The 21,954-nt window shown below is 39.9% G+C and overlaps 1 protein-coding gene across 1 annotated transcript in view; it reads left to right on the top strand.

Moving 5' to 3' along the window:
- FNDC3A (fibronectin type III domain containing 3A) overlaps nt 1-21,954 on the top strand; it is a 107,955-nt gene that overhangs the window by 56,356 nt on the left and 29,645 nt on the right. Inside the window, exons 4-10 of the mRNA XM_054383360.1 lie at nt 3,833-4,070; nt 6,759-7,031; nt 9,000-9,058; nt 17,894-18,051; nt 19,532-19,591; nt 21,013-21,151; nt 21,732-21,785. Of these exons, the coding sequence (XP_054239335.1) occupies nt 3,833-4,070; nt 6,759-7,031; nt 9,000-9,058; nt 17,894-18,051; nt 19,532-19,591; nt 21,013-21,151; nt 21,732-21,785 (981 nt within the window). The remainder of the gene's footprint in view (nt 1-3,832; nt 4,071-6,758; nt 7,032-8,999; nt 9,059-17,893; nt 18,052-19,531; nt 19,592-21,012; nt 21,152-21,731; nt 21,786-21,954) is intronic.

Genomic DNA, 21,954 nt, shown 5'->3' with positions numbered 1-21,954 from the left:
GTGCTGAGTACAGGGGAGGAATAACCTCCCTTGTCCTGCTGGCCACACTATTCCTGATCCAGGCCAGGATGCCATTGGCTCTCCTGGCCACCTGGGCACACTGCTGGCTCATGTTCAGCCTACTATCAACCAGCACCCCCAGATCCCTTTCTGCCTGGCTGCTCTCCAGCCACTCTGTCCCCAGCCTGTAGTGTTGCTTGGGGTTGTTGTGGCCAAAGTGTAGAACCCTGCACTTAGCCTTGTTAAATCTCATCCCATTTCTTTCATTTTCTGCTATTAAACTTAAGGTCTCTGCTGCCATGAATTTGGTGTCTGAGTTACTTCGGCTATTAGCAGATCTAAGAAAAATTACAAACTAAGTAGCCTGTTTGTTTGTTTGTTTTTTATGGAACCTGCTTCCTACATAATCTGAATCTGCACATAAAATCATGATAAACTGCAATTTTATTTGTAAGCAAAAAGGACTTAAATAATTAAAACTACATTTCAGTGTTTAGAAAATTTTATTAGATGTCAGTTCTAGTGTTATTTACTGCTGTTAATATATCCTGCCTTTAGGATACCACACAGCTACAGTTGCACAGATATGAAGAGTGTCATCTTTAGTGAAAATACTCTTTCCCATCAAGGGACAATTTCCATATACTGTAAATAGTCAACTCATTTTGGGGCTATTTCTATACTCTGTTAATAGTCCACTCAGTTTTTAAAGTCACACAGTATATGTCTTTTTTAAAACTGTGTTCACTTAGGTCACTTATTAATTTTCAATTCTCTATTTAAAGTGAGATCAATTCCATTGTGTAACATACTTTTATGTCTTCTGAATGCTATTGCATATGGCTAGAGATCTTCATTCTGCCATTACACCAGATGCATACAGCTGTGTGTACATTACTGCCTTTCTCAGTACAGCAGTGGAGCTTTGAAACCATTTTCTAGACCAGCTTCATTTACCTTGCATTGGTTCAGCTAGCAGGGTGATTTTGGAGTGTACAAATTAAATTGCTGTCAGAGAAAATGAAAGCAGAAGCTGCTTTCCAGATACACGCTAACCCCTAATGGAGATGTGGTAAAACTGATGATTGATTCTCCAAGCAGCTTTCTATCACAGACTTGGTGGAAGTGTTCACACCAGAGCATGAGTGTAAATCTAGCCAAGCATAATGCCCTTAAGCTTAAACAGTGGAGTCGAAGCAGCTTGGCGTTAAGTGTTTTGATCTATTGATCTGCTTCTGTTGCACTAGGTTACTTACTGGTGTACGTGTCCCCATCTCATTTCAAATGTCAGTGAAAACTTACGTCATAGGGTTGCCTTGTTTCCTGGTTTTGAATATAGTCATGGTATTCCAGATTCCATTGTTCTGGAAAAATGTTCCATCCTGCCTTGGCATTATCGTACAGAGAAGCAGAGAACAATAGCATCACTGTCATCCCAGACACTGAAGTCATTGATGCCATAATACATAGAATCATAAAATTGTATAGTCATTAAGGTTAGAAAAGAGCTTTAAGACCATAGAGTCTGACCATAACCCAACTGCCATGACCACTAAACTATATCCTGATCTACATGCTTCTTGAACTCCTCCAGGGATGGTGACTGCATCTCCTTGGGCAGCCTGTTCCAATGCCTCACGACTCTCTCAGTGAAGAAATTTTTCCTAATATCCAATCTGAACCTCCCCTGGCACAAGTTGAGCTTATTTGCTCTCATCCTATTGCTACTTACTTGGGAGAAGAGACCAACACTGCCCTCACTATAGCCTCATTTCAGGTAGTTGTAGAGAGCAATGGGATTTCCCCTTAGCCTTCTCTTCTCCAGACTAAACAGCTCCAGTTCCCTCAACTGCTCCTCGTACGACATGCCCTCCAAACCCCTCATCAGCCTCATTGCTCTTCTCTGGACGTCCTTCAGAACTTCAACGTCTGTCTTCTACTCTAGCACCAAGAACTGAACACAGTACTCAAGCTGTGGCCTCACCAGGGCTGAGTACAGAGGCAGGATCACTTCCCTGCTCCTACTAGGCACACTGTTCTTGATACAGGCCAGGATACAGTTCGCTTTCTTGGCCACCTGGGCATACTGCTAGTTCATATTCAGCTGACCATCTATATCAGCACCTCCAGATCCCTTTCTACCAGGCTGCTTTCCAGCCACTTTTCCCCAGGCCTGCGCTATTGCTTGCGGTTGTTGTGACCAAAGTGCAGGACCACTTGCTCTTGTTAAACCTCGTCTCATTGGTCTCAGCCCCAGCCCACTGATCTAACTTGGCCAGGGCTAACTTTCCTACCTTCAAGCAGATCCAACACTCCATCTCAATTTAGTGTCATCTGCAAACTTACTGAGGGTGCACTTGATCCCCTCATCCAAATTATTGATAAAGATATCAAGTGTAATCACTATGGGAAGCAAACATTATGAAAACATGCTGTTAATTTCAAATAGTATGGTTACTTACAAGAGACTCAGCTGAAAAGTAAAATCATGGAACAGAATCAGTTTTGTTCTAACTCAAACAAGGACACCCCTGTTTCTGGTCCAATTGATGACTGACACCTCATTTAGTGAAGAGCATTTTCTGCCTCAATACTTTCCAACAAGAAACAACAGGTTCAAGCTTGAACATAGAAGATTTTACCTCAACATGAGGAGAAACTTTTTTACAGTGAGGGTGATGGAGCACTGGAACAGGCTGCCCAGAGAGGTTATGGAGTCTTCTTCTCAGGAGACTTTCAAAACCCACCTGGATGCATTCCTGTGTAGACTACCCTAAGTGATCCTGCTTTGGCAGGGGATTGGACCTGATGATCTCTTGAGGTCCCTTCCAACCTCTAATGTACTGTGATACTGTGCCTTTGTGTGTTCTTCATCAGGCTCTACACACAACAGACTCCAGACGTGCTACGTGTACTATGCACAGCGCCCCTTGGCTCCGTGTATCTCGTATGGTCAAACTTACTCTCATCATGAGATTGCATATGCTTGCCTTTGTTTGAGCTTCCAGCAACATTGCTAAGGGCTGCACTCAAGTCCCTCACTTGAAGGATGTCCTGTCACATCTCTCATTTGCCACTTTTGCACTACAAGCCCTTTTGTGCACCAGAGTCTGGCTGAAGTCTGCCACAGAGGCCCCCTTTTTCTGAGTAGCATGTGTCTTCAGAGTGCAAGTCATTTTAACAGCTTGGGCTCAGGGGCGGGGGACACCAAAAAAATTTCTTCTTAAAAACTACTTGGAGTTGTGAAGAGTCTTGGGACTCCCATCCTGCTAGAGGTTTTGTGTTAATGGCTTGATGCAGACAATGGCTGCTGCACATTAACAGGTACAGCATGACAAGTGCCTCCAGGATTAGTGTTGGTGGACTGAGTTGGGCACAGGGCAAAGACCAGACACTTTTGTGACTTTTCTCTTGCTTTTTATTCAGGGTGAGATCTGTCCACCCACCAAATTACTCCTGGGGAACAATCTAGTTGTTATACTCCAAGGAACAATGTAGCAATGTGAATGAGACTGGAAACAGGACCCTGGGGAGAAGCTAAGCTCATGCCATCAATGTACCTGGTTGGTTGTAGGATGTTAGAGTCAGATTATTATTTTTTTAAGAGTGTTTTTCCCTACTGCATTCAGAAATTAATGACATTGTTGCAGCTAATGCACAACGTTGCCCTTAAGTTGTCCTGTAGGTGTGGGGTTTTTCTCTTATATTCTCCTGTGTTACCTTTCTTGAATGTAAGAGTTTTACTGCTCCTAGATTTTGTTTAAGTATCTATAGAAACATGCCTTTCAAACTGTCATTTCTCTTTCAACACATGGTGTCTCTCCCTGTACAGGTTATTGAGGACAACGGTGTTCGAAGGGTCGTGGTGGTTCCCCAGGCTCCAGAATTTCATCCTGGTGGTCACACAGTGATACACAGGCCTCCACATCCCCCACTGCCAGGCTTCCTTCCTCTTCCAGCCATGATACCCCCTCCACCACGTCATATATACTCACCCGTGACTGGAGCTGGTGATATGGCAACACAGTACATTCCACAGTATCACACCTCACAAGTATATGGGGATCTTGGTAAGAAGCTTATCAAATATTGCATGTTCTGTGAAAGAAAATGATACTGTGCTTGTTTCCAGCATCTGTTACTCTGATGGGCTTTATCAAGCAAGACTTAAAGCTTCAATGGGAGTTACACACAAAAGTTTTATGCGGATACCAGTCTTGTTTTTACTGAAGCTTATTATTCCAGAAGTTCTCTGAGTTAATTTGACTTGTCTAGTCAGTGTTCCATTACACAGACAGTTTATTGATTATTTCTTACGTATATCAGATACAGATTTGTCCAAGAAAGCAATGCAAGAAGTGTTTGTAGTTACTCAGCTTCCACTAATGCCTTCCCCTGAGGCTGAGCATTTAAATCCATATGTGAGCACTGCTCTGAGATCTCACGTGTTGCAAATACCTCGTTTGAAGCATGAAACAAGAGTTCCTAGTTCCTAATATTGACTATGAAAGAAAACCCCACACTATTTTTTGTAAAACTGTGTTTAGACTAATGCCCATATTGAAATCCAACTTGAATAATCAGGTGCCAGCAACCTAAATTTAATACTGCAGTTGAAGCTGTCTTTGGCAGTGCTGTTGATACCTGCCTTTAATATCGTTTAGTGGCAAAGTATGTGTGTGTGTGCTAACTTGGGTGTTGAGATTGTTAGAGTAATATTTACATTTCTGTTAGACCTGCTGTTCTTTAGATAAACTTCTGCTGTAAGGCAGGTGATGACCTTGAAAGACTTCCAGAGAGCAATGCCATGTTGCTGTTTTCAGAGAAAGAAACTAGAACCTATTGCAGGGGAGACTAAACACAACTCTGTCATGTTCCTGTGGATGCAGGAATTCTCAGCATTCTGTGATACTACTGAAATCACCAAGAAATATCTTCCATATAGTCAGCAAGCTTAAGTAGTCATGATGTACAAAACCATCAGTTAAGAACATACTGTTGTCTTGATCTTCCTGGAAGTCTTCATTTTTCTGTGTTCTTAAGTTGTACTTTATTTCTTCCTTGTACTACTTTGACAACAGCAAATAATTAAATGTATAAAAGATAAAGGAGACTCCTGAATGGAATATTTTTTAGCTTTCTGCTAATAGAGTGTATCCCCTAACAAATGAAATCAATTATAATATAAAAAAAATAATGTTAAAGTGAGTCTTTTTCAGATGCTTGAGGGTTTTTTAATATATATATAAGTTGCCCTTTAATTTAGGGAGTTGGAGGACTAGAGGTGCTTTGTTACATATTTGCTACAGATTTCATATTTAATTCTGGACCACTGACTTTGGCTATGACTTTCAGAAGTCAAAGCCCCCCGGTAGGCTCCTGAATCTGGATTTAGAGAAAAAACAAACAACTAAAACCCCCACACAAAACAACCAAAAAAAACCCAGAAGTGCTTACAGTGCAGTTGTTCTCTTACTTAAATCTCTAATTGTAGTGAAAATTAAATCCCTAAATAATCACAGCTTATCCAGTAGTCCTCTGTCAAATGTTCTGAGAATTATGCTGACCTAAGAAAACCCAGAAACTGGAAAGTTCTCTTGGTTTTTGTTTTGTTTTGTTTTTAATCCTTCTTGTAAGGAAGTTTTTAATTGGTCTTGTTTTCTATGCTTCCTAGTATATAAGGAATAACAAATAATGAACTTCATTTTTCAGACCAAGTGATCCAGCGTACTTGAAAATGGACAAATTCTGTGCTGGCTTTGAAGGATGCATTTTTTGAAAGCTTTCATTATTTATCGTAGATAATATTACATTTAGAAAAGAGCTGGTTCCATGTGGTACACTGTAATAAAGTCTTGAGTTGGTAATCTGTTTCTAAGCATAAAAGTGAAATGGATAAAAATATTAGATTTGGGCACAAAAGTTCCACAATCTACAGTTTAATTTGTTTCAGTAGTCTGGTACTGACTTCTGCACAACCACATTCTGACTTAAAGGTGGCAATTTGATGATACCAAAGGGTTGCTATGTGCATGTATAATGTACTTACAAGACGTTGCCATACTATCTTCAGTCTTAAGAGTGTCTTTAAATTGCACTGTGCTTCTGTGGGGGCTTTCCCTGTTGATTTCTCCTGAGGCACCCTTAAAGTAAGAGTGCTAGTTGCATTCCAACATTTAAAACTCATGTATTTTTTATTCAGCGTAAAAGCAAACCTCCTACCATGTGATTAAACACTTTTTTCCTGTTCTGACTTTATCCTGTACTTTACAAGGAAGATTATAGAAAAAAAGCAACTTACGAATATTTTTTAAGTAGTTTTTAATGTCCAAATAGCATATGTCAGTTTACCTGTTGGACACTTCACTTTTATCACAGTATATCAGAGGTTGGAAGGGACCTCCAGAGATCATCAGGTCCAACCCCCCTGCCAGAGCAGGATCACTTAGGGTAGGCTGCACCGGAATGCATCCAGGTGGGTTTTGAAAGTCTCCAGAGAAGGAGACTCCACAACCCCTCTGGGCAGCCTCTTCCAGTGCTCTGTCACCCTGACCATAAAGAAGTTTCTCCTCATGTTGAGGTGAAATCTTCTCTGTTCAAGTTTGAACCCATTGTTTCTTGTTTTATCACTGTGAACCACCATAGGAGTAGAGAGGTGATTCTACACAAAAGTGTGTGCTTAATACACATAGCATTTTTAAATAGATTGTTAAATATATTCTCTTCTTAGTAATTTTTTTTTTTTTACTTCCATTTAGATACTCTGCCTGCTCATGGAAGATCCAACTTTAGAGATGAAAGGTCTAGTAAAACATATGAAAGATTACAAAAAAAATTAAAAGATCGTCATGGAACTCAGAAGGATAAGTTAAACAGTCCTCCATCATCCCCTCAGAAATGTCCTTCTCCTACAAATGAGCATAATGGACTTGCAAAAGGGCAGGATGCAGCCAGTATAAGCACAAGTTCTACCAAAAGCAAGTCTTTGGGTAAAGGAAAAAGCAGTTCTCAGACAGAGACAGAGATAGAAGGTAAGTATTCACAAAAATAATATGTATTATGCAAGTCTAGTGTCTAGCTGAGTGTAGCATTAGTAAATAGAACACCACACTTTGACAATCTTGAACTTGAGTATTAGCCCATAGCTGCCCTGACTTACAGAGAATGGAATTAAGGGCCATTGACCTGCTTATCACATTGGAACGAGAGCAGAACTCCTGACATAGGAGTCTCCATGCAGATGTGAGTAAATCTTACTAGTCATACTTCATACCACTATTTAAAAGAAAATCTGTGCTTTGTCCAGAGTTATTTGTGCCTGCACTTTCAGGAATCACGGAATGCTGATGGTCTGCTTGATATTGCAGGAAACATGGAAAGAACTAGATATCTAATATAGGAAACCCACATTCAATTTGTGAAAGAGCAATGTTTTGTAAAATTATATAAACTCCTCATACTCGTCCCCACCAACTCATTAATGGAAAGCCTTCCTAGAAGAAGGCTAGCTGTTACACGAGTCAGTGTGAGTTCATGTTTTATAAGATGCTACTGTATTAATACCTTTATTTCATTGGAAAGCTTATAATCGCATAAATGGATGGATTTCACTCAGTCTTGGGCATAGAGTCATTGTCCAGTCTGATATGATGTGTCCATCTGCTGCTTTCAGGTTGCTGCCAGAGCACTTCAGATAGAGAACACAACATCAAAGACTTGGTCATCGACCAAGTACAAATTTCTCGGAATAGGGAATTGTAATTCTTGATGTTGAGTGAAACAAACTATGATGCTCTCAGCTCACTGAAGTTTGTTTTGAGATGATGATTTTGTGCCAATATATATCAGATTGCTGTAAATCAAAAAGAATGTGAAGAAAGTACCTCTACTCAAGACTAGGAAATCTCCTAGTTATGTAAAAACCCATGTAGGTGATGCCTTGTGAAAGCTTAGTACCAAGGGACACTTGAGCTATAACCTGAATTCATGAGATGAGAACTGTTGCTGCAAACTTGAATGGACGCTTGTCACTACAGTCCCGGAGTGACACTTGTCTTGACATCAGTTTACTTTATGGTCTGTGAGGCACAGGTGGTAGAATGTACTGTTGCATATATATGACATGAAATTCATGTTCACAGTTCCTTAGAAGTATTTTACGTGAAAAATGGAAAAGTCCACTTTTCAAAACTGTTTAATTCAGGAGACATTTACAAAAATTATGTACTGAGAGTTAGACTTGTAATAGCAAACAGAAGTCAGAAATACATCTAATTAGTTTAAACAGCATAAACTGCCTTAGAAGTATAAAGTTGTAAATAGATTCGACCTGTGTTTTTTGAAGAATTGTATCAGGTTTGTTCTTTTATTTTTCTCTTTAGTTTAAGGCAGGTTAAGTGAATTTAAAATGCCTGGCCACAGCTTCAAAACTGATACTGTTCACACAGTATTGAGATAATGCAATTTTAATATTGTTTGGAAAAAAGCACTTAAAACACTTTTATAAACTTGGAGGGGTTTTTGTAAAGCTTAGATTTTTTTTCCCTGGGATGCAACTGAAGGCTCAGCTGAGGTTTGCTCTTGCAACTGAGGGAAGCCAACTGTGTTACCAGTAGTCTTCCAGCTGATGTGTACTAACATGTTTAATCTACCGTAACTTTACTGCATCTACATCTAAAGATAAATCTATAGGGAATGTCTCAGGCAAGAGCTTAAGTTCTCCAGAGCAGTAGTTTGTTTGAACTTACACATTAATAAAAGATAACCAGGCTTTCTGTAGTCCATAAATCATAGAACAGATTTAGAAATAGTTTTATATGAACAACTTCTCTGGGAGCCTTTTTGGTTTTATGTTGCCCTTGGTGAATGCAGCTTGGTGTGCTGCCTGATAAAAACTTTGGTTTATGTGCAGTTGTTGAATTTGAAGAGCTATTTCACTGTAAAGTCACTGACCAATATTCATGGGTACTTTCTGTTTGCTTTGATTTTTGTTTTTTAAGAAAAGGATGAAGAAACAAAAGCACTTGAAGCACTTCTTTCTAATATAGCCAAGCCAGTGGTAAGTAAATAAAGCTTCCCATAAAATCAGAATGCAACTGTTGCTATTTTATACACACCTCCTTTTCTCTCCAAGTTTGAAGGATATTTAATTTCCCGCACTAAAGAAAATTTGCTTAACTTCCAGTCACTGCAATGTAAACGACCAAAGTAATTTTTAGTGTATTAACATTTATGAAGCTAAAATTGCCTTGATACTTATTATGTGGAATTTTTCTTCCTGTCTACTCTATGAAATTTCAGTATTAACAGAATTATAAAAAATACATACAGAAAGAGCTTGTAATGTTGCCAGTAACATAATTGTCTCTTACTGTAAAATCTGCTCTCAAATTGCTGTTACACTGTTCAGTTTTAACTGTTCAGTAAATGGATTTTACACACCAAATATCTCTAGGCATGAAGGATACCTGGCAAGATTTTGAAAACCTTACCAAAAATGAGGTTTTGGAAAACCTTATTTGAAAAGTAAAGAAAAATTATGGCAGATTTCTCTTTAGTCTCTGGCACCTCTAGGGAAGAGAGGCATAAAGTTTACTAAGGAAAGTGACTGTCAGCAGTGGGCTTCTGACTTACATGTTTGAAAATCTACGAATTTCTCTTCAGTTTGTAAAACATACCTTCATCTCCCAGATGGCCTGGTCCCAGTTTTAATGCCCCAGCCTTGATTCATCTTTCATATGTTGCTTTACTTCCTAGAGGGTGAGAGAACTGAGTCTGTTTAGACTGGAGGGAGAAGAGAAGGCTCAGAGTGGATTTTACCAATTTTTATCTGCAGGAAGAGTGGACAAAAAGACAACAGAGCCAGGCTTCAGTGTGCCCAGCTTCAGGATCAGAAGCAGTGAGCACAAACTGAAACACAGGAGGTTCCCTCTGCACACTAGGAAATGCTTTTTTAGTGTAAGGATAACTGAGCACTGGCACACACTGTCCAGAGTTTATGGTGGCTCTCTCTTTGGAGATACTGAAAAGCTGTCAGGACGTGGTTCTGGGCAGCTAGCTTCAGGTTACCCTGCTTGTGCCATCATCGCCGATCAGCCATTCTGTGTTTCTATGTGTGGATATTTAGGCTGGGTGCCTCCAAAAAAGAAGCCACAGAGTTGAGACCTCCAGTATCCAGAGTGTCCAGCCCAGTGGGTGGAGGCAGGAAATAGTGTATTTCTACACATAAATCCTGCACCCTTATTTATCTGGCTGAAAAGTTACTGTTTTTCTTCCCTCTCTGCTCCTGTGGGAGAGAGATGCTCTCTTATCTGGTAACAGTGGGGAGTATCCCAGGCTTCTTTGGCCTGAGTAACTATTTTTTTTCCCTTGCACAATCTTGGCCTGTTTAGGACTAATGCCTGGGTAAAAAGGGGGGACAGTTCAGGCCTGGCCAGCCTGAAACCAGCCTAGCAAAGGGGAGGTGGGGGAGGAGTGGAAGAGCAAGCCCTGGGGTTTTTAGTGAACCCCAGGGAAGCATTGGGGTTTTTATCTGGTGTAAAGGAACTGTGTGTTAAGTTTAGACTGGGGATTTCTTTAAGCTTTATATGCTTTGCTATACTCACCACTATGCTTTGTAGTTTTGTAGTACAGGAATTGCTTTTCCATTTGAACTTTCCATTACTATCCTGCTATTCACTACACAAATTTACCTGCGGTGGGAATGGATCAAGACAGTGTAGCTAAAGGAACTGGAGTCTTTGACCCCATTTGACTGAGTCATGAGAGGCTGTCCTAAAAAGGGAGTACGTGCCTAGTTTAACCACATACATACCAGAATGGGTGCAGTAACAAATTTTGCTGCAAGGTTAGCTTTCTGCAAGATAGTGCTGTCATTGGGGCATGGTGGACAACAGCGTTCTCAGTGGCCCTCAACTCATGAGTGCCTGCTGTGCTGCTCTTAACTTTGTCAGAATGTGGATGATACTTTCTATCCTGACTAGAAACAGGGAGACCAGTTCTCTAAAAGTCAGCAACATCCACACTCAAGTCAGAATGTCATCAGTGGCTGCATTGCCAAGGGAAATGACAACTCCGAGCTTCCTAGGGTGATTAGAGTAAGACTGTGAGAATTGTAACCAGCAGATGGTGTCTTCTGCTTTGTTGCTAGTGACATATGAAAAAGCAATGGAGTCCCAGTACTGTTGTTTTGTTTCACTTCCTTCCACCCTCAACACTCAGCCATCCATGCCTTTTAAGCACCCATGATAATTCCCCTCCCCACTGTGTTCTTACAGAAATGTCACTGCATGTAGCTGTGTGCCTACAAGTGATCTCTTTGCAGACCTCAGAAGACATCACAGGCTTAGGCAGTAGTAGTCTCCTGCAGATTAGACAGTGCACACAAAGGCAAAAAGCCAAACTCCTAGCCCTTGGAAGAAGCTTATGCCTTTGCAAGAGACTATCAGGGCTGTGGGTGGTTAGAAGACTAGCTGATAGTGCAGCTTGGGGGAGTGTGACGTGATAAGAGAAAGGGAGGTTGTGTTACCTATTTAGGCCTTGCAGGATCAGAAGTAACCCTCCCACAATTTCTCCAAGGAGACATTTTCCTCACCCTCCCACAAGTGAACCAGGAGACTGTTGTTTTTTCACACTCTCTGTTTATAGTTCTCATCAGAAATATTCCTGTATGTTTTAGATTAATGTTTTGCTTGAAGCACTTGCTATGGGAATCGTGCCATGATGCTTTTCTTGATGGATCATAAACACCCTGTTCCCTGCTTGAGCTGTGGTGGAGGGTGTATGATCTGGTGATTGTACAGGTGGTGTCCAGTACAGTGTCCCTTGCACAATATCCTGTTCCAGAGAGCCTGGAGTAGCTGTGACCTGACTTGGGATGTCCCATGTCTTAATGCCCAGTTTCATGGCATGCCCATCTAAATCAGGTGGTGGACTCCATGGTGTACTTTCATTCACACATCTCTTTTCAGTTCTGTGCAGTATGGGGCACATCAGCTTCAAGGCCTTCAGAGTCCCGTTAGGTGTTTTTATGAATATGTTCTCATTTTCTTAATTTTTTCCTTGTATGTATTCCCGTCTTTGTGGCAGTGTTAAGTTGGTAAAGTGGTACTGCCACCATATGACCCTTGAACTTTTTATACCCAGGTGTAAGTTGGAGTGGTTCTGCAGATTGCAACATGCTTAGACCTCAGCCTTTGAGCAGAGGTCTTCACCAACTGTTAAGTCCATTAACGAAATAACAAAGCAAACAGAGAAGACAAGGGGACCTAAAAGGGGAAAGCAAAATGAAGAATGGAGTAAGGGGGTGCATATTTAACAAGGAGAGGCAATATGAACTCAAAATTTGAGAGTTAGTCATTATAGCATGTAAGTCTCTTGGGAGGGCATCGTGTTTTGTGGTTCAGACGTGTTGTGTGTGACCTTTCAGACTTTTAGAACGCGATGGATCTTACCTACCTCACCAGTTCAGTACCTTGTGTGAACGCTATCCAGTTTGCGCATGCTAAAGCTGCCCTTCGTTTGACCCAAACGGGATGTGTAACATAGTTAACGAGATTGCCTTTTGCAAGCTGGACTGCTAATGAAAACAGGCCCACCTCTTCTGTTTCTTCAGTGCTAGGACCTGACTCAAGTGTTGTACTCTGCTTTGCAGAAGCACATAGTGCTCAGGGCTGCAACCAAAATCAATTGCAGCTGCTTGAATAAGCGTACAAAGTAGTAAGTAATGCCAAGTTAGCTGAAAAAACTGAAAAATCTCCTGAGTGTCTCCTTAATCTTTGTTCTTCAAAAATATCCTCCTTATCACAGAGTATTTTTGGGGTTTTGTTTTGTTTTAATATAGAATCATAGAATTGTTAGGGTTGGAAGGGACCTCAAAGACCATCTAGTTCCAGCCCCTCTGCCACAGGCAGGGACACCTCCCTCTACATCAGGTTGCCCAGAGCCACATCCAGCCTGGCCTTAAAAACCTCCAGGAATGAGGCTTCTACCACCTCCCTGGACAACCTGTTCCAGTGTCTCACCACCCTCATGGTGAAAAACTTCTTCCTAACATCCAATCTGAATCTGGCCGTTTCTATTTTTTTTTCCATTCCCCCTAGTCCTATCACTACCTGACACCCTAAAAAGTTGCTCACCAGCTTTCTTGTAGGCCCCCTTCAGATACTGGAAGGCCACAATAAGGTCTCCTCAGAACCTTCTCTTCTCCGGACTGAGTAGCCCCAACTCTTTCAGTCTGTCTGCTGATGCTTTGTGCTTGGGAACTGATGGGAATTTCTGAATCTTCATTATTTCTTTTCCATAACAGAGCTCTGGCTGGTATTCAAAACATCAAATATTGGGGTATTACTGAACATCAAGGATAAATGACACTGTCTTTTACTACTTTGATTTTTGTCCCTTATTAGTAGTCTTGTGAGAAAGAATATAGCTGAACCTAGACTTGTTTTTAAGAATCATTCTCTTAGAAGTTGAATCTAAAATGCAGTACCAAATGTTTTATAAACAAGTTGAAAAGGGCTTAAATTACGTTCTGAGTCTATCTTGTCAGTGCTTGCAGCTGTGATTCCTCTATTTTTTTTTTCCTTAGCAACTGAGGCTGGTTGAAAATATTCATATACCAGTATATGAAATTACTGAAAGTTTCTAGAACTTAGGAGATATGTAACATCATATAGAGTGTAGATCCAGAGCAAATGGATGTTACTGATATTACTGGGATGTTACTCAGTCCCAGTCCTATTACTTCTTTTGGTTTTGTTGGAATACTGACCCTTCATGTATGAGCTGTATTTCTGGGGACCCCACTTTATCCCACTGCCATTCTCTGGGATTGCTGAAAAGAAGGTAGCAATTTCAGTGGGATTCCGGTGTATGGGGGACAGATTGAAATAATTTCTAGTATTTATCCTTGCCAAAGAGTTAATTGTTGTATCTCCTGTCCTTCTGTTCTGCTATGAGCCTATTCTCATGGGCCCTCAGGTACCTGTCTCTGACAATTGTTCCTTAAGTAGTTCACTCCATAGTGCTCCTCAGTAGGGCTTACTAGTTTAGGCTTGGCTTCTTGCAACTCCTTGCCTTAATGTGAGTGTACATCACTGACAGGGAACCAATTGTTTAACCTGACTGCTTGGTTTATTGCAGACCCCTTAGTTTCACTGGGCATCATCTCCTGGGCCTTTGTGTGGGTTGCAAGTTTTCTAGTCTTACAACAGATATAGATGTATAAGATGGATATGAACTTGTGCCTCATTGCAAATCCAGAATGGAAATACCATTTTATGGTTGTAACTTCTACATCCATAAGTGACAGAGCAATGCCTGACTTTGAGATTTCCTGATAGATTTTGGGGTTTTTAAAATGTTTTCTGTCTTTAATCTTGTTACCTGGTTTTGTTTCATTCAATTTTTTAACTTCTCTTGTAACTTCTGTTAAATCATAGCTTATTGGCTCCTTTCTTTCCATGTCTGTATATATGGGGGGAATGGAGAAAAACTAGAAATGGGTAGATTCAGACTGGACATTAGGAAGGAGTTTTTCACCATGAGACACTGGAACAGGTTGCCCAAGGAGGTGGTAGAAGCCCCATCCCTGGAGGTTTTTAAGGCCAGGCTGGATGTGGCTCTGGGCAACCTGATCTAGTGGGAGGTGTCCCTGCCCATGGCAGTGGGGTTAGAACTAGATGATCCTTGAGGTCCCTTCCAACCCTAACAATTCTGTGATTCTATGCATGTGTATGTATGAAGAATTTATGTAGCTTTTGTACATTGCAACTTTTTATGCACCATTAGGATGTCCTTGATTCCCAGCTTCTGTGAATACTTTTCACTTTAAATTTCTTAATCAAGTTCAATTCCAATGAATTGCTTCTAAGTTCTGGCAAGTCTGCCGTAGCAAAGCTTCAGGTTTTCATGATATTCTTTAGTCACATACTCTGTTTACACAAAGTAAAACAACCAGAACAACCTACATAGTCACTGTTTTTTAGATTGGTACATAATACTGCTTAATTGTTTTTATAGTTACTGTATTAACAGTTGTCATCTATTACTTTGAAAGTCTTATGTAAGCTTTATATGAGTTGACCAACTGCCCTGGGGGAGTAAACTCAGGATAAAAAATTTTCATCCAGACAGAGACTTAAAGAACATTTCACTCTGTTCTCTGTTGACACGTTGTTATATAACGATTTCCGCTAATACTGTGAGTTTAATTTTACTAATCAAAGTCTTGTGAGCTGTCTGAAACTCTGTAGTCTCTAATGTGTTTGATCTCCCTCCCACTCTTCCTGCTCTCTTTGTACTGAGCAATTGAAATCTCTCATCTTGTAATGTTCCAGTAAGATGTAACACCACCTTTCACTCATACCAACCACACTGCTTCTTCAGAGTAAAAGAAGATGGACAGACTAAGATGTTGGAAGAAAAATTCAATGTCAAGTGTGTAAGGCAGTTTAGCATCAGTGAAATATTAGAGGGGATGTTATGTGCAGTTCTGGGCAAAGCACTAAAGTAGTGAAACAGCAGGAGATAATGAGAACAGTGGGAACGATCAGAGATTTAGATAAGTGAGGGGAGATACAAACACAGTCTTCAAATATACAAGAAACAACTACAGAAAGGAAGGGAGGATTTAATGTTCAGCTGCATGGTGGCTAGGACTAGTAAGTTTTAGCTTGTAGTAAAAGAGATGCTGCCTGGGCATCATGAAAAAAAACCAAAACTGACCGTTAAGGTAGCTAAGTATGGGAATAGATCATCTTACAATGTACCTGCTAGTCTTGGAACACAGCAGTTCCTCCAGGAACCTAACATTTCTTTCCTTCAGTACCCTCTGCTGCCACCCGGATGAGAGAGATTAAAATTGTCTGAGAGAGCTTTTTCCACCCCAGATTTTCACACAACTCCAAAGACTTCCAGAAGTGCTAGAATTGTATTGAAGCTGTAGTTGATGTAGTTTATGGCTAAATCAAGATTATAATGGATTTTCTCTTACCAGACTTTGAATTTTGTTTCCAAAAACTTCATTAGGTAATCTTACTAGCATTTGATCCCTTTTAGAATATGATGCATAGTCCTATTAGCATTTAACAGCTTAGTGGTAATTATTTCCAAGACATTGACCTTTCCTCCTTTCTGCTTTTCTGATGTCAGTAGGTCATCCCCTTTCTGCTCCATTCTTGAAGTTGGCCCATTCAGGTTTTTAGTTCAGTAGACTATAGCAGTTTGAGAGCACCAGTTGCAAAGATAGCGTTTTGATTCTGATGCTGTTAGACTTCTGATGGTATTAGACTTCCAAAAGCAATTACTCAAAAAATAAACATATACTACAGTCACAGTGTAAAACTGGTCATTCCATATGATGAAAGTATTTTCATTTCTGTTATGAAATAGTTGGAAACAGTAGACAGGCACACCATATAAATTACAATAGTAGACAAGTGCAATATTAATAAACACACACTAATTTCTAGACTTTCTTCTGTAACAGATCCTAAGCATCCAGCACCATGTGCACATCCCCATGCACTCACCTGCTGAAACATGAGCATCCCCAGCTCCTTGCAGTACTCACTCTTCTGGGAGTGTGGGTTCCCCCAGCTGCATGTCTCCTTTGGGAGATGTGGCTGCTTTAGCTTTGCAGATAACTGTGTTATTCCCTAAAATCTGTTAATCTACAGGCCATTGAGAAAGGTCTCCACCAGGTCACATGTACCCACCTGATCTGTGGGGTGATCTCTGCCTGCTACACCCCAAACTGTTGTTGCATCAGCTGTGGTGCATCTATCAGGCCTAGATGGAGGTGGCAATGGTGGCAGGGCAGTTTCTCACAGTCAGGCTAGGTTTTGATTATTTTACACTTCCACTCCAGCATCTTTTATCCGTGATATGAATTTTCATGCTGTTTTTATACTTCTGAAACTGATTCATTCTTCATTTTAGAAGTCTCTTGGTGATTCCCCAGTTACCATGTAATCCACCTGAGGTCACTGCCTTTAGCACAAAGAGTCTGTTGGAGCAAACACTTCTCAGTTGGAAGTACTGCATTCACCCATGCTGATTATGTTCATGTTTCTATCACAGCAACTGTGTTATCCAGAGCTTTCTGCAAAGGGTGGGCTGTGCAGGCAAGCACCACCACAGGAATTCTTTAGCATGATGCCCATATGTATCTGTGTATCTGCATACGTATATGGACCTTGTGAGCATACCTTCATTGCAAGTGTCTGAGCTCCAAGTATGTTACATGTTGTAAAATTCAGTTTACTAACAGAGTACTAGGCTGGAGTCTCAGGTAGTTGTATCTCTATTAATAATATCCTGGTCAAAACCCAATTTGCTGGGGTGTTTAACCAAATAGGTTCTAAACTAACAGGAGAGTCTACTTCTTGCAGACATAATTAAATGCTCAAGGAGGAGTTTCTTCATGTAGCTGCTGCAGTAATCCGGATCATTTTGGAGAAATTCCTGAGCTTCTATGCATTTCATATGAAAACAAAGTCAACAAGAAGATAGTTTAAAAAATCATAGTACCGGGGGTTGGAAATGTTGCCATTTAATAAAACAGCTGATTGACAATATGTGCTGCCATCCCTTGTGCTTCATAAATGACACAGTCATTTTTATGTAGCCCACTAGGTGGCATTTGTTACTTAGAAGTCTGTTTCCACCCAGCCCAGGCCCTAGGATTGCAGTTTTCTCAGGACAGTTTTAAATTGCCAGTTTGATTTAATTGGTAAAAAACTAACTAATAGCTGTTTGGGCAGTATGAATATTCTGATGTGATAATGCTAGATGACTTCATACTCTTTTATTTGGTACTATGTGGCAAAACCCAGCATTTATATACAATAGAATTTAAATTGCAGAGGTCTCAAAAGTTGTATTTCTACAGGTATCAGACATTCAGGCAAGAACAGCACTGCTTATGTGGTCCCCTCCATCCAGTGACACCAGAGAAGATGCTGACAAGAGTCATGTACCAGATGCTTATACTTATGAAGTGATGATTTCAAATACTGGAAAAGATGGAAAGTACAAAACTGTATACATGTAGGTAGTCATTATTTTTATTTAATTGCTGTCGCATTGAATTCTGTGGCATAAAGCCTCATTAAAAATATGCCTTTTATCCAGATGTTTAAGTAATTACCAGTTTTGTGCAATGTCTCTTTTACAACAAACTACTTTTTTTTTTCAGTAGAATTGCTTCTGGTTTGTAATCAAGGTCTCTACCATCAGTTAGAGTTTAAAGACTCTGTTCTTGGATATTAGAATCACAGAATTAACCAGGTTGGGAAAGACCTTCAAGATCATCAAGTCCAACCTATCACCCAACACCATCTAATCAACTAAACCATGGCACTAAATCCCTCATCCAGTCTTATTTTAAACACCTTCAGGGACAGTGACTCCACCACCTCCCTGGGCAGCCCATTCCAATGGCAAATCACTCTTTCTGTGAAGAATTTCTTCCTAACATCCAGCCTAAACCTCCCCTGGTACAGCTTGAGACTGTGTCCTCTTGTTCTGTTGCTGGTTGCCTGGAAGCATGTTTTAGTATCACTTAGTGGTATTTCAACCAGCTGCTCTAGAAACTATGGGTTCTCAATTATTGAGATATAGAAGTAGTGATAAATACAAATTGTATCTTTAGTAATTTACTTCAGCATGTGATTTTGCTCCCAATAAGGTTCTCTCTCCCTTTCCTGAAAATGCTGTTGGTAAGAGACAGTGTTAAGATATGAAATAAAGTAGGTAGATTCACACACAACACAACTCTAGGAGCAGTAAAACAAACAAAACTCTTCAGTTGTTTCATTCCTTATGCAATGGTTTTCAATCTTTTTTTTTCCCAGCTTGGAGAAATATGACAGAAAATTTGCCATCAAGGGTGTAAAGCTCTTCAATAATTAAAAATCTTTATATGTAACCAGTATATCTTAGTCACCTGCCATGGATTTCTTAGAAGCAGTTCATGAATCACAAGTTGGATATCACTCTCTTAGAGGATATGCAGGATATCTAAGAGAGGATATGCTCTCTTAGAAGCTTAGAGGAAAGTAAATGAGCTTTGCTAACATAGGCTAATGTCAGTAAAAGCAGACTAATATATGTCATTGAGGTGCCTTTTTTGTTTGTTTCCTGGGCTCTAAAAAGTAGGGATATGCAGTCATTTACAGTTTTAGTTAATCTTTTTTTGCAAGGCTCAATTGAGATTCTAAAGGCCCCAGTAGTTGATGGGTTTTGTGTAATCAAGTACATCTCTATAGATGATCTTACTGAGTAAAGAGGAAAATAATTATTCTTAAAAAGAAACCCAAAACTGCCAGGCAAAACAACAGAAATTAAATCTGAGAAGCCCCTAAAATTCAAAGATAAATGCATTTTCATCTACTGTATTTAGCAGCAGAATCTCTTAGTAAATATATTTCCTAGGAGGAGTGTTAGGTAGATGGGTTAGATGTGTGTATTTTTATAAATGTATGGGATTCTGAAACAGTCTCTTAAACCAATTAATTTCTCTTTCTAGTGGAGAAGAAAATAAAGTTACTGTAAATGATCTCAGGCCAGCAACTGATTACCATGCAAAGTGAGTATCTGTATTCATTACATTCAGTGGACATGCTTTTAAAAGTTTCATTGAATCTGTGTGTTTGATTAACTCTTCAGAAATTCTTTACCACATCTCACCCTTCTTTGAGTAACAAACATTTTTTGGCTTAGCAGAGCACTCAGTCCATTTTGGAAAAAAGAAAATTTTCATGCCCTCATCCAACATCCGTGCTCTTTATTTCCAATATCATGCCAGAAGGGTGACATTTTTCTGTCTTTTGAGCCAGGCACAGATGCTGCTTGCTTTCTTTCTTTCCCAGTGGCAACAGAGGGAGGTACCTTGCACAGGAACACATTCAGTTCTGGTCACCTGAATGTCAAGTTGTGTTGCTTTCGCTTTGCTCCAGCAGACTAGTGACTCTGACACTGTATGCATTACTAAATATGCTCCTAGCTCGGTGTAATTCTGTACTCTTCTAGTAGATTTTGCTGCTTTGATATGTCCTACTGAAGAAGACCATAGGATTGGAAAGATGTAGTTAGGTATTCTTCTTCCTTTTTTACATATTGGAGGGATGTTCCTTGGTTTTTAAATACCAGAGGCAGCTGGTAGGAAGTGGAAGGAACAGAAGTGTGTCTGAGTAAGGATCCAACTCAGAAACATTGTGCTTCTTTCCAAATGATCTTTAGAACATCAGTAGGGAGAAGGAGGACTAAGTCTTTGATTAGCATTTGCTCAAATGAGAGCTACATTCCTGGTCCTTGGTGTGAGAGGATCTGACCCTCCTAGTACTGTTTTCCAGGGAGCTGATTGCCAAACTGGAAGCAAAAGGGGATTGATCTGTTCTTTATCACACATCTCTATATGGCCTGCAGCACTGACTCAACAATTATCATATGCAAATGTTTTCCCTGTGATTTTGTTCCTGTGTTTGAACAAAAGATATTAGAAAAAAACAAACAACAGAAGCAAGAGTTCACTCTTCTGAAATCCATGGAGAGTTAATTAATAACCTTCCTAAAGGAAAGGGCAGGGTGAACAGATTCAGCAAGGTCTTGAAGGAGTCCAGAAGGTACTTCTTACTATGTTTATCTGACAAAACCATTTGCAGAAGAGCTATTCATAATAGCAACTAATATGTCTATATAACAGATAATGTGCCTGCAAGATGTTACCTTTATTTCCCAACCAAAGTACAGCGAATAACAGACAGATCTGAGATGTAACTGTGAGACTGAAGCTGACTGATGGGAATGGTGTACTTCCAAAGTAAAGGACTCTTTTCTTTTGCATCACTTCTGTTGACCGAGATAGAAAAAAATGGTTAATTATTTGTAACAGTGGTATTTTAATCATGAAGTAGCAAGGCAGTAACTTAATTCTGAATGCTCACTTTTGTTTGGAAACTCTATGTACACAGATTTGGAAGCAAAGTGTTAACTGGCTCTTTTCTCTAGAGTCCAAGTAGAATGCAACTGTGTAAAGGGGAGCCCTTCAGAAGCAGAGAGTTTTACCACAACAAGTTGTGAACCTGATGCTCCAAATTTGCCCAGGATAACTAATCGGACCAAAAATTCTCTCACTCTTCAGTGGAAGGTAATTGTTCAGAATTGGTATGGATTTGTCAATAAAATGCTAGTTCATAGAAACAGGACACTTTTTGTCAAACATACTAATTTCAGTCACATTTCTGTGACTGGGAATACATGTACCGGGTTAAATGTGGACTTCATTAAAAAAGAGAAGCATTTCCAGAAAAGCAAGGAAACTTTGTAGAAAATGTTGCTGAGTTCAGGTGAGAGGCAGTGGTTCAGTTCCTGACCCCCAGTGTACTGTGGAACCTATTCCTTTCTCAGTTGCTGGACATAGCATTGTTAGTGCAAAGCAAATGAAGTGGTCTGGAAAGACTGAGATTGGAGCAAGCCTTCAGTCTAGCTACCCAGAAAAATACTGTGTTACATTGCTGCCAGAATACATTTTCTAGGTCTAAATTTAAAAGACAAAAACATAAACATTATGCAAGCATTAATTTGACTAGGGCTGTCTTAGTAAATGAAAAAAATCATGTAAGAGGGTCATCGTTTGCCCTCTGCTGGTCTAGTCATGATTTGACCTATGTAAGCATTTTTTCTCTTTGAGTGTTCTTGTATCTGATTTTCTTCTTTTCCTGTTGCAGGCATCTTGTGATAATGGTTCTAAAATCCACAGTTACCTTTTAGAATGGGATGAAGTAAGCAAGCTATTATATTTTCCTTTAAATTTTGTAGCTTTTTAAAAAAGTAGTGTTACTTGACTGTATACATAAAATTGTGTGAAAATTGTGACTTCTGTCTAGAGGCATGTTACACGTGTGTAATTGCTTAAGCAATTATGAAAATATTATTATTGCTTAATTCTTT

This window comes from Indicator indicator, chromosome 1 (assembly GCF_027791375.1).
Source record: "Indicator indicator isolate 239-I01 chromosome 1, UM_Iind_1.1, whole genome shotgun sequence".
In the NCBI taxonomy this organism is placed as follows: Eukaryota; Metazoa; Chordata; class Aves; order Piciformes; family Indicatoridae; genus Indicator; species Indicator indicator.
This window is presented reverse-complemented; position numbering and strand designations above follow the sequence as displayed.